The sequence below is a fragment of the Cyrtonyx montezumae genome, unplaced genomic scaffold, assembly GCF_038088225.1.
Source record: "Cyrtonyx montezumae isolate F1298 unplaced genomic scaffold, pur_monq_1.0 scaffold_3, whole genome shotgun sequence".
NCBI classification, from domain to species: Eukaryota; Metazoa; Chordata; class Aves; order Galliformes; family Odontophoridae; genus Cyrtonyx; species Cyrtonyx montezumae.
Window position 1 is genome coordinate 760,522 of NW_027072034.1, and position 15,577 is coordinate 776,098.

General features: G+C 45.5%; 1 protein-coding gene across 1 annotated transcript in view; it reads right to left on the reverse strand.

Moving 5' to 3' along the window:
- Positions 1-5,037: 5,037 nt before the first annotated feature.
- RB1 (RB transcriptional corepressor 1) overlaps positions 5,038-15,577 on the reverse strand; it is a 73,002-nt gene continuing 62,462 nt past the window's right edge. The window contains exons 18-27 of the mRNA XM_065743964.1: positions 10,914-11,032; positions 10,293-10,438; positions 9,171-9,316; positions 8,393-8,497; positions 7,922-8,035; positions 7,669-7,835; positions 7,378-7,408; positions 6,836-6,978; positions 6,391-6,440; positions 5,038-5,709 (exon numbers count right to left, since the gene is read on the reverse strand). Of these exons, the coding sequence (XP_065600036.1) occupies positions 5,636-5,709; positions 6,391-6,440; positions 6,836-6,978; positions 7,378-7,408; positions 7,669-7,835; positions 7,922-8,035; positions 8,393-8,497; positions 9,171-9,316; positions 10,293-10,438; positions 10,914-11,032 (1,095 nt within the window). The 3' untranslated portion in view covers positions 5,038-5,635. The remainder of the gene's footprint in view (positions 5,710-6,390; positions 6,441-6,835; positions 6,979-7,377; positions 7,409-7,668; positions 7,836-7,921; positions 8,036-8,392; positions 8,498-9,170; positions 9,317-10,292; positions 10,439-10,913; positions 11,033-15,577) is intronic.

Below are 15,577 nucleotides of genomic sequence, written 5' to 3' on the forward strand. Positions count from 1 at the left end.
GGGGAGAACTTACGGTCAGAATGCACAAAGGTTTGGAAAGAGACTCGGTATCTGTCAGCTTGGGAAATGCCTCCAAGTCTGCTAATGTACTGGTCTGGAAAGATGGGTGCAGCATAGGTGTGCAGGGAGAGCTCATTGCCAACACTCTGAATTTGATGACAAAATTTAATGCTCATTTAAGCTTATCTTACTGCCTGTCCCCCAATTGGTCACCTTAAGAAAAGTGGAAAAGAAGATAAGGTGATAAAATGGGTCTCAGAATTAGCTCACAAAAGTGGAACTCATGCTGCTTCCCACGTGGCAGTAAGGATGCCCTGAAGAGTGTGTTGTTTTAGGTTCTCCTTTGAGCAGTGCTGCCATGGCCCTCCAGGTGACCCCTCCACTTGCATCCTGTGCCTGTTTCAGGTGAGAGGAGCTGGCTGCTGAGGCAGAGTAGGTACTTAATTTCTAACTGACTAACCTGAGCTAAGGTAAAATCCCGCCTTTTGTTACACAGAGGAGGGCTTGCCTACAGAAGATGCTGAGCTTATGGAGCAGTTACTTGGAATTTTTTTTAACAGGCAGCTGTAAATTAACTCTGTCGTGTCAGTATTTTATATTCAAATAGAACTGGTCGAAACTTTCCAGTACATAATGCCACCTCATCAAAACTACAACGTTGTTCTTTGGCAATGATGTTTTTTGGTAATTCTGTGTTGAAAAGCACTTGCTGCAGGCACACAGCTAAAGCTGTTCTCAGGTGGGGCACAAGTTCACTGTGCTGTGGCCCAATGCTAATAATATCCAGAGAGCAGATAAAAGGCAGCACTGTGAGCCAGGGCTGGGGAATTCCTACCCATTTGGTTGAGGCAGGGAATGCAGTGGTAAAGTCTCAGTCCTATTCAGCCTGGGGCCTGAACAGCCACTGGTGTCACCTGCCAGCATGGCTTTGGCAGCACACAGAACCAAGTGGCATTGCTGCAGCTCTGTCTTTGGGTAGCAGCTTGTGTGAGCAGATAGGACAAGGGGAAAACTGAAAAATGTTAGGAAAACACTATTTTTAGAGGGCAGTGAGGCCGTGGCACAGCTGCCCAGAGGAGCTGTGGGTGCCCCATCCCTGGAGGCACTCAAAGCCAGGTTGGATGGGCTCTGGGCAGCCTGAGCTGCTGGGTGGCACTGCCTGTGGCACAGGGTTGGGGCTTTAAGATCCCTTCCAACGCAAGCTGTTCTGTGGTTCTGTGACACCACTGGCTGTAGGCAAGGCTGCAGTGTGCATGGTGAGCATGGCTGCCTGCAGCAAGCCATCTGCAGCACCCAATGAGACCAGGGGGCAAAAGGGCCACTGGGTGCCAAGGAAAGGCCGGAGGCAGCTGGGCACTGCTGCTTTGTGTATGAAGGGCAAAAGCTGCCACACCCAGTCATGGTATTTATGAAACTGGAATTAAGTAAGTTCCAACAACGTTCTCCAAATGTTCCCACTATCAAAGCATTATGTTTTTAACATTTTTTAAACTTTTTATTTTACTCAACATCCGACCAAACCTGTACACTGCTCAGGGAACAGCCTGGCTCCCCAGAGTCCTGCTCCCTGGAGTGAAATCCCTGGGGAGTGCTGCTGCACTCCTCCTCTGGCTCAGGTCCATAGGGCAGTTCAGCAGCACGAGACCCCCCACAGACACTATTACAGTTAGTGTGCTTTCTTTGCGTGGTGTTTTTTGGCTTAACATAACCAACAGTGCCTTTAAAAATATATATATTTGCTTGCTGCATACGATGTCCCACCTACTGTGTGCAGCAAAGCTTGGCTGCAATTTCAGCATGGCTGATGCCTGTCACCTTGAGAGAAAGCATCTGTGCACTGAATGAAGGTGTCTGTGGGTGGAGCACGGCTGTCCCTCACGCTGTACCTGCTGTTGGTCCAGGATGTGATGGCACTGCATTTCGTAGAGCCTTCTATTTATTTATTTGCTAACTTTCATTTGCATGCACTTTCCTTGGCACTTGATGGTTTAAGAAACACACTGGCTTAAGTGGTTAAACGCAGCGGGGTGTGCGTACACGTGCTCAGAAGCCTTAGTGGGACATTTTGGAAGTAACTGAGGATGGATTTTGCCATTGTACAGTGGTCTGCAATGAAGTTATACTGTGGATCTTGCATGTTACATAATTAAAGAGGTGGTGATTGTTTTTTAGGGTGCCACCGACAACAAAGGGTATTTGTTACATGAAAATACGGTCAAGCATAAAACGCACCTAGGGCTCAGAGAGGGATCTTTGCTTAAGAAAGGCAAATGGAAGTGGAATTTGCAAGAAGAGGATGTGACAAGAGACCAGTCACCTCAGGGTTAAACTGCTGGAGAGTCAGCACTGCAGTGCCCTTGGGACTGTGCTAACCACTGAGCCTCTTCCAACAGGCTTCAGCAGCTCCATGGAGCTGGGACTCGCTGGGTACCACCTATTGCTGAGCACAGTTACAGCCTGAACAGAGAAACAGGTTTTGATTTCTTGTTTCTTATCCACTTCCCTGGGTTTAACAGACCATTAATAAAAACACCATCATCCTTACAAAGTGTGAGTGGCTGGTTGGTGCTTTTGTATGGTTTTTTGTGTCTGAAATCCTGACATGATTATTGCTCAGATTTGTTAAGCACAGTTGCCTGTAGTTGGTCCCAAGGGGAAAAAAAAAAGGAAATAGGTTCTATTTCTGGGAGAGATTTTTGTGTTTGTGTTCTAAGGAAAACAGCTGTCCTCAGATGAAGGTGACGCAGGCAGAACGAGGAGCGAGTGTGCAAAGCACGGTGTGCCTGAGTGCATTTCCCCCTTTCACATAAATTCACGCCCTAATAATGGTCAATAAAATTGCCCCAAACCAAAAATTGCTTCTGAAGCAGATGTGTATTATAGTCAGCTGATTCATTTCAGGGTATTTCAGTTTGTACGACTGAGTTTTTTCTTCCCAGTGCAGTGACGGAGCAGTGGCACAGCTGCACACAGAGGTGGTGGAGTCTCCTTCTCTGGAGACGTTCCAGACCCGCCTGGACGCCTACCTGTGCAACCTGGGCTAGGGAGCTGCTGTGGCAGGGGGTTGGACTCTGTGATCTCTGGAGGTCCCTTCCAGCCCCTACAGCTCTGTGATTGTGTACTTACACCGGTACCACACAGCCCTGTTCTCAGGACCAGTAGTGCAGATGTGCAAAATTCTTCCACGTCGAGCGCAGAGAGGAAAATAGGAAGTCCCCATGACGCCTAAGAACAAACTGTGCTCAGCAATGAGACAGCAGCACCAGGTTACGGTGATAAAGTAAGGGCAGTGCTGCCATCTTGAGCCACCCACATGGCCGAGCACTGAGCCCTCCCCGGCCCCCATGGAGGGGAGCAGCCCCTCCCAGGGCTTCTCCACAGGTGCCCATTCCTCCACAGGAGTCTGATCCTTCCCATGAAGGCACATGAAATGCTGTCACATTTTCCATCCATCTCTTCTGCTCTGAACTCTTCCTGGAAAGCAGGTTCAGTAGTCTGTGCCATTCTGAGTCCAGGTCTTGTGGGATGATGGCTACTCGAGAACAGTAAGATTTCAGAACGTGATTAGGAAGCTGTTAATTGGAGGATGCCTGTCTGCACACGTATCTGCACACAGCCGATAAAATGTTTTTAGAGGGGGCAGGGACTGGCGAGTTAGCAAGTGCACTATGTGCTCTGGGCGTTATGTCATGCCTGCTGGTTCCCTAAATAGCACTGCAAGCTCAGCAGAGCCGTGGGGCACAGCCACCTACGGACTCAGAAAGCACAGGAAGCGTGTGGGGCTGCCTGCCTGCCGCCGGACAGCTGCCCCAGGAGGCCGCTCTGACACACCGAGCAGTTCTGGGAGCAGAAGAATCCATCGTGAAGAGCGCTGGTGAACGTGACGTGAATGCGAGCATCCCCACCACGCCCACTCACCACGTCCCTCTGTGCCACGACACCCACATGGTTCTTGGACACCTCCCTGGGCAGCCTGCGCCGGTGCCTCACCGCTCCTTCTGAGAAGAAACGTTCCCTGAAATCCAACCTCAACCTCCTCTGTTACGACTGGAAGCCATTCCCTCACGTGGAGGAGCAGCTCGTAGCAGCTGCAGAATCACGGAGGAAGTGTGACAGAGATGGGCACCGTTACCATAAAAAGCCTCCTTCTCATCTAATAAAAATCACCCAGTATCTCTTAAAAGCCATTTTATTTCATCTTGAAAGGAGATAAACTGATTAGCTGTATAAAATATTGTTGTACATTTGATGTAAAGCCTTCAGACTGTTGGAACAAACAAATAGTGTCACAGGAAAGCACTAGGAGATCTGCTGAGGTGCGGGGCCTGCAGTGCTCACCTGAGGATCACCGAAGAACTTCAGCTGCTGTAACAGAGCTGCCCCGACCTAACACACATTCTGTCTGTAAAACTCTGCTAAAAGTGAAAAAATAAATGCAGTGTACTCTCTCAACATTTTTGTACATTCTTCGGGATGAAAGTTGAAGCCGTACTGAGAGTAGAAAAATAACTCAGTTTCCTTTTAAAATTCAGTGACCAATGAGCGTGCTGTGCTGCTCACACAGCTTTTTGTAGCTCCAAGTTCAGCTTTCAGCCAACACCAGAGCTGGTCTCCAGCACGTACTGCTGCAGGCATTCCGGCCTCACTGCCCGATTTCTGCACGCCTTCTGTGCAGACAAGTGTTGTGTGTGATGAGCAGCTTTGCTGCCCTAACTCCTCGTGTTTCAGCAGCTGCACGAGCTAGACTTCATAAAAATGGGTCTTAAAAAAAGTGGCATCTCATTAACTGTGTTTCACTTCACTTGAAATAAAGCACCCCTTCCTCTTCGCCGGCTGTTGTGCAGACTTCTTATCACTGCAAGAGCAAAGAACCCACTATCTGCAGCTAGAACTTAGCAATACGTTACAAACAAGTGTGTTCCCAAGTCGCCTGCTGAGCTGTGCCTTCTCAGTGAGGCACACAGCTCCGTGCCACGAGGTTCGGCCGCAGTCACAGCAACACTTGAAGAAATCACTTCAAAGTGATTCACATCCACACTGAGAGATCTGTGATATTTCAACCTGGGCAAGTGGGACGTGACGTACCTGAGGTACAGCCCGCTGCTTTCAGTAGTACTGCTAACACGACTTCCTGCTCCTGCTTCTGTGGGGAGCTCCTGACCCCAAAAAGCTGCCATGCAGCCGACTTAATGGGAGTTTGCTGTGTTAGCTGTACACGGAGTCACAAGCCCTGGCCGTATCCGACCCCTAATTCTCAACACCGGGAGCCGACATTAAAATGAAATCCAGGAAACAAAATTAGTGCACTTCAAATCACGAGCTAACATTTTGTCTTGAGACAGAAAACATCCAGTGCGGGCAGACTGAACTGGCTTCCACCAGTAATGCTGCAATAGCAAACTAAGATGCTTTCAAGGTCGGCTCTTAATCAAGACGATATATAAATTAAAATTCAGTGGCTTACATCGCATACGTGCTACATCATAAGGCAAAGTATGACAAAATAAACAAGTCCAAAGGTTTTCAACAATTGGTTTGGAATAAAAGCGACTAAAAAAGCAATGAATCAATGAATGAAGACAGAAAAACTAAAGCCGGGGGGGGGGCTGCGGCAGCCCCTGCTCCTGAGAACATCTCACTTCTCTTCATTGCCTGAGGTATCATTTCCATCGTTCAGTTTCTGCTTCTGCATTCTTGTTCGAGTCGATGCTGGGAAGAAAAGTGAATGATATCAAATGGTTCCTTCATAGGTTCATAGGTTCATTAGGTTGGAAAGGACCTACAAGATCATCTAGTCCAACCATCCTCCTATCACTATCCCTACCCAACTACTAAATCAAATCCCTTAGCACCTCATCTAAACGCTTCTTGAACAGCGCTAGGGATGGTGCCTCAACCACCTCCCTAGGCAGGCCATTCCAGTGCCTGACCACTCTTTCAGAGAAAAAATGTTTCCTCAGGTCTAATCTAAATCTTCCCCGGCGCAACTTGTGGCCGTTCCCTCTCGTCCTGTCGTTATTTATCAGGGAGAAGAGGCCCACCCCCTCCTCACCACAACCCCCCTTCAGGAAGTGGTAGAGTGCAATAAGGTCTCCTCTGAGCCTCCTCTTCTCCAGTCTAAACAATCCCAGCTCCCTCAGCCGCTCCTCATAAGACTTGTGCTCCAGACCCCTCACCAGTTATTTCTTGTGACAACCCGTAGTGACCCAAGAAAACAGAAGAACGCACTTGTAAATAGAACAAATCTTGTACTTATAAGTTGTGAGTTAATTCAGCAATTGCTTAATGGCACACACCTGAAGGAATTCACCCCCCCCCATTTTGAGCTGACACGAACTGTTTCATGCCAGGCATCCATTGCTGGGGAGTTACTACATGCATAATACTCACTCATTTCTGCAAGCTTCTGCTGGAACTTGGACTCCTGGGGTAGGTGTTTGCTGCAGAGAGAAAGCATCAGATTAAAGAGAAGTTCAAATCAACAACAAAAACCCATATACATAGGGGTTAGTTCGTTTCACTGCCACTGCCTCATCTTACAAAGAAACAAACTGTACTTTCCTCCGCAGTAAAACTCAAGAGATGTTTGAGTTCTCGTGTTTCTGAAGTAACATTTTTAAAGGCTGGCTAAAGACAACAGCACGACGCAGCCCTCAGCAGAAGCAGCACGACGCCGGGTGTGAGGCGCTGAATACATCCAAACATCCAATTAAGTACTGTGCTGCCGTCCCTCACTGAACGCATTTACGGGGGTTCAGAAATGAACACAAGTTAGGACACCCTCTGGAGGCCCCACAAAGCAGCCCGAAGCAGAAAGGCACCACCCATGCCCTACCCTCCGTCCGCCTCATCTTGCCCTTCGATGTCGAAGCGCAGCCTCTTCAGCGGCTTCGGGGCATCGCTGGGTTCCGCGCTGCGCTTCACGTGGCTCTCGCTGCTGCACACCATCTGGTTTATTTTTTGGAACTTCTCAGAAGTCTGAAAGCACAAGAAAGCAGTGCAAGAGTCGTCGGGAAATCCCAAAGCTACTCAAACTTCCCACTGGTTCTGGGAGTCTGCAGCCTAAGAATCTCTGAGCTTAGAACCACAGAGTGGTTTGGGTTGGAAGGACCTTTAAGGTCATGTAGTCCCAACCCTACTGCTGTAGGCAGGGACACCTCGCTCCACAGCAGGCTGCTCACAGCCCCATCCAGCCTGGCCTTCAGCGCCTCCAGAATTAAAACCCAAAACGTTGTGAAAGCAAAGTCTGAATGTTTGAAGGGACTTAACAGGACGTTCCTGTAACCTCTCTGCTGACAAATTCCGTGAATTAACTACATTAAACGGGAGTCCAGGACCACGCGTTCAAGAGTAGATGATATAAACTGTAAAACTCACCCCAAACGTTTCACCAATTGACACCAGAATTCTGACAAAGAAGAACACAAGCGTTTCAGTGAAGCTGTTGTCCACAGCGAGACACAGAAGCACCCATTAATTTGCATTCTTCTCTCTTATGAGAGAGTCAAAACCAACACAGTTTTAACCACCATCTCAAAAAGCACATCCAGATCCAGGACACAAACTTCAACCAAGGTAAACTAACCACAGACTACTCACAAACTACACACTGCAGTTCCACTGAACTCCCAACAACTTCACTCAATGAGATGTTTGTAACCAACATACCTGGACCTCGGAGTCATCTTTGTGGGAGACTGAAACCCATCAGAGAATTTGTAAGGGCTCTTCAAGGGAGAGATGTAGATGTTATTGCCCGCAGGGACACGCCGAGGGGAATTGGAAAACTGGTAGGGGCTGCGAGGAATGTGTGGGATGGGTGACAGCGTAGGAGGCTGTAAAATAACAACAGCATCACAAGGTTTTATTGTCTATAAATTCCCATTCTGTTAAATACACAGCTCTGAACACAACACCTTACCCTGTTGGAGGCATACTGCAGGATGTTTGTCTTCAGCTTCTGCATGAACACCAAGTTGTAGAAGACTATAATGGAGTCGTACTGCTCTTCCCTGATAAGAACACGTTTGAAAGTCTGCACAGAGTGACAATAAAAATTAAGTTCTTTTGTTGGTAAGCACCTTAATGAAGTTTTTTAATGGTACAGTCAAGCCTGTAGCTATAATTGGCCACTCATATATAGCTGTTTGACATAGATATTAATGACAAGATATTTACTATTTTGCAAGCTGTTTACACAGATCCTTAGTATTAGAGCTAATTTTCTACTCCATGGAGTGAAGATATAATGAAGCACGTGGACAGTTCTTACTGAACATTCATTCCTATCTTTGCATGTAGCTTGTTTTGTGGTTTGTTTTTTCTTAGACAAAGAAGCAAACAAGTAATTTGTAACAACGTCATGGAGGGACAATATTAAGGAATTCCATACCTCTTGATTTGTATTGGGCAGCTCTTTGTACGCAGAAACTATTGTTTTAAATCTAAGATCCACATTCTTTACTTTGCATATGCCATACATGGAGCACATCATGATCTGTTAATGGAACAGGAAAAGACAACAGAGAATGCAGAAAATAAAATGTTTTTTAATTTCAAGTTTAGAAATCCTTTTTTCTCCGCTCTTCTGTGCTTTCGTGCTTTTAACAGAAAGAACCTCCAGCCTCAGTGAAGCTTTGCTACTGAGTTTTGATCTGTATTTCATGAACTGTCATTAGGAAACAAAAGCAAAAGCTCAGCCTATCAGCTGTTACTGGTTGTGCTCTCTAACCCAGCACAACTTTGTAAGCACCTGGATGATATCTCACCCACTTTTATTTCCATGTGGCCATCAGCTAACTAGAGCTGATAGTAACTGCTGAAACTCATTTTGCTTACTGCAACTTCAGGCTGCATCAAAAAAGATGATTCGGCCAAACATCTTAAAGAAAAGCAGTATTTTCTTACACAAATTAACAGAAGATTTGGTCTCTCTGTTCATTACTTTGAAAACAGCTGTAAATGGTGGTTTGGATATTTCATACTAAGTATCTAACAGAAACAAGCCTGAGATCATCAAAACTACACTTAATTAATTTCTGCTTCAAGTCATCAACAAGGAAAGGAAAAGATCATCATCTCTCACAGTTTGAGAATGGGCGAGGAACATTTTTGCTCAGGAAAGCCTTTTCAAACCTTAGTTTTTTATTTGCATTTTCTTAAAGCGTTACCTGGTCCAAGTGCCTGTCTCTCATAAGCTCATACTCATTTTGCAGTGTGTGCTGGAAGAGGGTCCAGATCAACAGCTCCAGGTCAGGATGTTCAGAGAGAAGCCGAAAGAACAGTGTATGCAATCGAAGATAGGCCAGTCGAAACACTTGAGAAACAAAAGAAATAGGGGTTATAAAAACAAGAGGAACATGCTGGAGAACAGGCAGCAATTAAGTGTTCACCACGCCCTACTACGAGAACTACAACCCGTGACGTGAAGTAGCCAGGTTCAAAATGAACGGGAAAAGACTCAAAACAACAGGTAGCAGCCATCTGGAAGCCCACACTGTACAATGCTGCATGTGTGTTGTCTATGTTGATCAGAAGTCTGGACAAACGTTTGGAAAGTTAGTCTATTATGAGCTAGTAAGCAAACATACTGCAGAAAGCACAGGAGTACTCCCAGAGCTGGACAAAAGCTTGGGAATGCATTTAGGGGAAGCACCATAAATGCCTGCCCAGCTCTTAAGCTGCCCACGACACCTATTTGCAGCCAGCACTGGAAAAAGGTGACAGAAGAACCCTTCCTCAGAGCCAATGTGGTCATTCTTACAAACAGCAGATAAACTTTTAGGTGAAATTTATTATGCCAAGTGGATGAGAAGAAGACTGTGTGTCTTAAATTCTGACTCTGCCTCTCACGCTATTCTCCTGGAGAAGCTGGCAGCTCATGGTTTGACAGGTGTACCTTTACATGGGTAAAAAACTAGCTGCATGGCCAGGCCTGGAAAGTGCTACTGAATGGCTGCCCAGGGAGCTGGGGGTCACCATCCCTGGAGGTGTTCAACAACTGCACAGATGTGGCACTGAGGGTCAGTGGGCACGGTGGGGACAGGCTGGTGGTTGCACTAGATGATCCTAGTGGTCTTTTCCAACCTTCACCTTTCTGTTATTCTATGTAGAGTGCATGTATTCATCTACTGGTAACACTTCATTATTGCTTTCAACAGCAGTAAGAGCTTGTATTGTGTATGCCACATATCTGTCATATAACCTACTCAGTAATGCTGAGCTCCAAAACCCAACAAGGATAAGCAGCAAGAGGAAGCTTTGCAACTTCAGTACGTGCAGCAGCAACAAACCTTTTTTGTAGAACAGGGAGAGGGAGGTAGATTTCTGTGGCTTCTGTGTTTGCGCAGTTGCAGATGGCTGAGCATCTGGATTAGAAGTACCACTCTGAGGGTGTCCAGATGCTTTCTTCTTAGGAGATCTCACAGGAGAAAGATACCTGGAGATTTAAGTTCTGTTAAGCACTCCAACATCATGGGATAAAGGAACAATTTTATATGAATAATATTTGTAAAAACTCTTCCCTCTCCCCCTAGTAGAAAAAAAACAAATTGGTACTGTTATTCCCATATTATAAATTAACAATTCAAATTAATTGAATCAATTGATTAAATGCTTATCTGTGTTCTTTCCTTCTACAGCTCAAAACAGCAAGAGAAGCACGTTAGTGTAGCACACAAAGGAGCTGCACCACCTTTCCCCCCTTCTTCCCTTCTCTTCTCAAAACTCACACCCTTCCACTCACTTCAGATTCAACTAAGGCCCAGCCAAAAATGTTTTTCTGATAAGAGGACTTATTCCTACGCAAGGAAGAAAACAGTTCCTAAATACAAGCTTGATGGGGCTTGCATTTAAATATGGAGGGGAATATCAACTATACATTTCACAAGATATCAAGCATGCATGTCACTTACAGATCTGCTGCGGTGTGGTTATGCTGGAGAGGCAGATTTAGAGTGGCAGCAGGCTCAGGCTGGTCGGTCTGGCCTTCTCGTTCTTTTGACTGCTTGATAAGATCAAACAGAGGTGAATCCTAGAAAAAAATCACAGTAAGAGTACATTACACTGGGAAGAGCCAGCCACACTGGGCAGACCTTGTTCCTTCTTCTCTAATGAGATATGCTCCTCAGTAGAAGCTTAATGCATTGAAGTACTTCAGAATACTCATTTGTCAGAGTATCAATCAATTTTAACTATTAAAATACACCAATTTTTATTCTATAGCAGTCTATTAGAGTTTGAGACATTCTGGAGCCTCTTATTATTTCCTATTAAATAGCCATTCCTAAAGAGAAAAAGCACATGGTACATCAAGTATGATTACAAAAGGTCACAGTGCCTAAAAGCACATGGCTGACTGAAAGGTATGAATGAAATCAATGTACCATTTCTGCTTCAGTAGCTACCCAATAGTTCACATGTAATCACATACAAAACACATTAATGACTCATCTAACTGCACTGGGGGCTATTTGGATCTCTGCAATATCATTTCTGGATGTGACTGTTCCAGAGCTACTTCTGGCAATTGCTATGGTAACTCCACATGCATTAAGCCTCTGCCCTTACACCCAACTGAGATCTTAAAAGACAAGTACAGTGACCTGATCCTACTTTGGTATGTTACTGTCCCTGTATTCAATGGGCATACTGATGGAGAGACACTGAAACATCACAGAGTCACAGAGCTGTAGGGGTTGGAAGGGACCTCCAGAGATCACGGAGTCCAACCCCCTGCCACAGCAGCTCCCTAGCCCAGGTTGCACAGGTAGGCGTCCAGGCGGGTCTGGAACGTCTCCAGAGAAGGAGACTCCACCACCTCTCTGTGCAGCTGTGCCACTGCTCCATCACTGCACTGGGAAGAAGTTCCCACACACATTTGTGCACAACTTCCTATGCTTCAGTTTGTGGCCATTTCCCCTCGTCCTATCACCACACACTGCTGAGAAGAGTCCAGCCTCGTCCCTTTGCCTCCCATTCCTTAGATATTTATAGATGTGGATCAGATCCCCTCTGGGTCTTCCTTTTTCAAGGCTGAACAGCCCCAGGTCTCTCAGCCTTTCCTCATAACGGAGCTGTTCCACACCCTTTATCATCTCTGTAGCCCTCTGCTGGACTCTTTCCAGGAGATCCCTGTCTTTTTTGTACTGGGAATAAATATCAATTATATATTAAATACGTTTCATTTTTTACGTCCCCACCCCCCTAAAGCCCACGTTTTAATTTTAAGTCAATTATATGGACTTCAGGCCAGACAGCTGGAATAAGCCCAAACCTGCCAAGAGCTCAAGGTAAGAAGCAATGAAGATTTAAGTGGAATGAGGATGGTTCTGGCTGAAGTAATGTTACTACTCCTGCTGACATTAGTAATAAATGGTAGTCTTGCAGAAACAGCGTCTCATGCTTTTGTTGTTTGTGTGTCACATATGCAGCAGAATTCTGCTGAGACATCAAGACTGCACGGGAAAATACTTTGACACCATAATTAATTCTGAAAACACCAGACTGCTGGCTCCCGCTTTTTACATTTTCTCTAAAAGTGACTCCCATCCTTGAGGATAACGTTGCTGTCCAAGAGAGCAGCACGAGAAATCCAGAAGCAACAGAAGGACAGCTTACAAAAAGCACCCGCCTTCTCAGAGTGGAAAGCAGCATTCCTAAGGGCAGGGAAGAAAGGGGGAACAACCACAAATTCAACATTTTCCTCCAAGCAGTTCCCCAGAAGCCACACAATCGATCAGCTCAACACTTGGTGCTTAAAGCATCATCTCATTGCCCAAGGTCTGCTTGATTCTACAAACGCATACGTTACCAATATTAAAATGCGATGGCACAAATGACAAACCTTGATGTACAGTAACAGGAGGGTATGCAGCATGCAGCCAAACTTGGCTGAAGGTAAAACAAGAAAGCATCCAGCAATACCAGGCCAGTTTTATCAGTATTCAAAGAGCATTAAGAGCCTCTTAATTTAGTTTTAGCTGTAGGAAAAAAGAGCACATTGCATCTGAAGTGTATCAGCTACAGAGTCAGATCAATAAGATGAGAGTGAGAGTCACAATTTGCCATACTGTGTAATCTATAAGTTATGCTTTTGGGCAATATTGAAGCTGCTCCATTCATAACAGAACAAAACATAAGTGGCTGACTCATAACCACAGTTATTTCTCCATCATTTCTCAACCAGACCTTGGACTGGTTTGCATCATCTTCCCTTGTATTCAGGAGTGCACGTGCTTCTCACTTGTTTCTTTCAGTGCTGCTCTTGCTGGAAATGCACAGACATGACCTTCTCCACTTCTCATTCTTCTGGCCACCATCTCTCTTCCTTTTTATTATTCCCATCAGTGTGTCACTGCACACTGAAGAATCCAAGTTTCCTTCCGAGAGTGGTCACTAAATCATGGTGAAAACATCATCTCCTCATTCCTTAACAAAGAGTAAATCCCACTTCATTTGATCCACATTTTCATTATTAATAACTGGAAAAGTACTGTTTTCAATCAGTAAAAGGAAATGGAATTGATGGAGGGTGAGGGAGGGATAGTCAAGAAATAGAAGCAGAAGTTACAGTTTTTGAAGTTAACACTTCCAGTTGCAGGTCCTCCTGTCAATCCCGCTCCAGGTGTCGCTACACAGAGTGTGATTTCATTACAGATAATCACAGAACATCCCTTTGGAAGGGACCCATAAGGATCATCAAGTCCAACTCCTGGCTCCACACAGCACCACCCAACATCCAAAAACTATGGCTGAGAATGCTGTCCACTCCTTGAACTCCGGCATTAAACATCTCTGATAAGGAGATAGTGAGAAAGGACACAGCAGCTTGCTGCCTATGAAAGGGATCTGCCTACTTTCACATCACCCTCCCTGCTCCTTTCCTGTTTGCTAGTGTTGACATGAATTCAATCTTCACGCACATCAATATGATGCACCAAAATGGCAGAAACTAAATAGAAAAAGCAAAAAACATCATTTTGAGTTCAATCAGTTCTGCAGAGAATTGGGCCAAGAGAGCCAGAACAAGCACTGAGAACAGTAAGGGCAGCAACAATACCCAGGTTGGGAGCAAAGCTGGAAAGGGAAGGAAACAGCACATATGAAATGCCTGCATTTACTCACAACAACCCATTAAATCAGCTGACCTGCACCTTAAACCTTACCTTATTCATGAGATGTCCTGCTTTCCACCTGTTAGATGGAGTACAGTAAGCAAGAGGGTATACACTGCACTGTGAAATCTACTCAGAGACAGAGCAGCAAGGCACAGCAAGTCCAGTGCACCTGTTCTGGCTCCCAAAAATTCTCCTTAGCGGTGTGTGATCATAAGTAGCTGTCACATCCCAGATGGTTCCCAGCAACAGCTGGACATCTTAGAATTATGACTCCAAGGGCAGATCTTGGTCTCCTGAAAAGCCTGCAGAAACCGTGCTAGGGATGGGGTTTGCACGCAGCCGGAGAAGGGTATTTTGTTTTCTGACTTGGTGAATGGAAGGGGAGCATTGTGATGATCCCAACATCCACAGTAAAACCACACGTGCTCTTCTCCCAGGGAGAGAAACTGCTACTATTAGCTTTCCAAGTGCACAGCCACAGCGAACAACTGAAAAGCAGACACTGCTGAAATATGTTGAAGCATACGGAGGTGTGTGCAAGCACATCCACCCTCAGCTGCACAGAACTGATCAGTTACTGACGGGTGTAACTGTAACCTGGCCTTCTTGCTTTACATTTGAACACAAAAAACACTTTGCTGAATCTCAAGTGCACTCTGCAGCTTGCTGTGATTTTTCAAGGAAACGTATTAACTGGAGCTTAGTGGTGCAAATCCTGATTGGCTTCAGTTCCACTATTTGTGACTCAAGAATCTACATCTTGCTCAAACCAACGAAGCCTAACTAATGTCAATGACCAGACCATTTCCCAGTCCTCTGAGTAAGTCACAGAAGAACTTTAACCCCCAGGCCCGGCTTTATCTTGCTGGAATGTTTATCAGTAACTTGTTTCTAACGCGACGTTATTCATACTATCTAGTACAAATTTTACACTGTTTTTTTAAGCTTTTAAGCAACACTTCAGGTCAACAGGTCACCTGCAATGCATTCCTTTCATATGAAAGGAGTTTTGCACAATTTCTGCTTCAACATCAAGCAAGCCATTCACAATACGAGCTGCGCTCACAGAATCGATTTTACTAACAAAATGAAATGCTGCTCTTCATTTGAGTCCTCCGTGCAGCAGCTAGCCAAGCTCCACTTTAATAGTGCAAAAAGGGAGGAAGGATGTGAGAGCTAAAACTTCTCACAGTCAAACAGCCATCAGCAGCAGAATCAAGAAGACAAACGTGACTGGGTCCCCTCTGGTAATAACTCTGCAAAACCAAACTGGGCATTATATGGGGGGTGGGTAGATAAGGGAGTGACAAGACCTGCACTGCAAACATCTGCAGTCATTTTGCCCCAACCTGAAGCTCCTTTTATGGACAAAACAGGTTGAATTTCTTGTTGGCTAATCTTTATTTGGCTATGATGAAACTACAGGATACATGGATGCTTCCTAGTTTCCTCATCTTTAC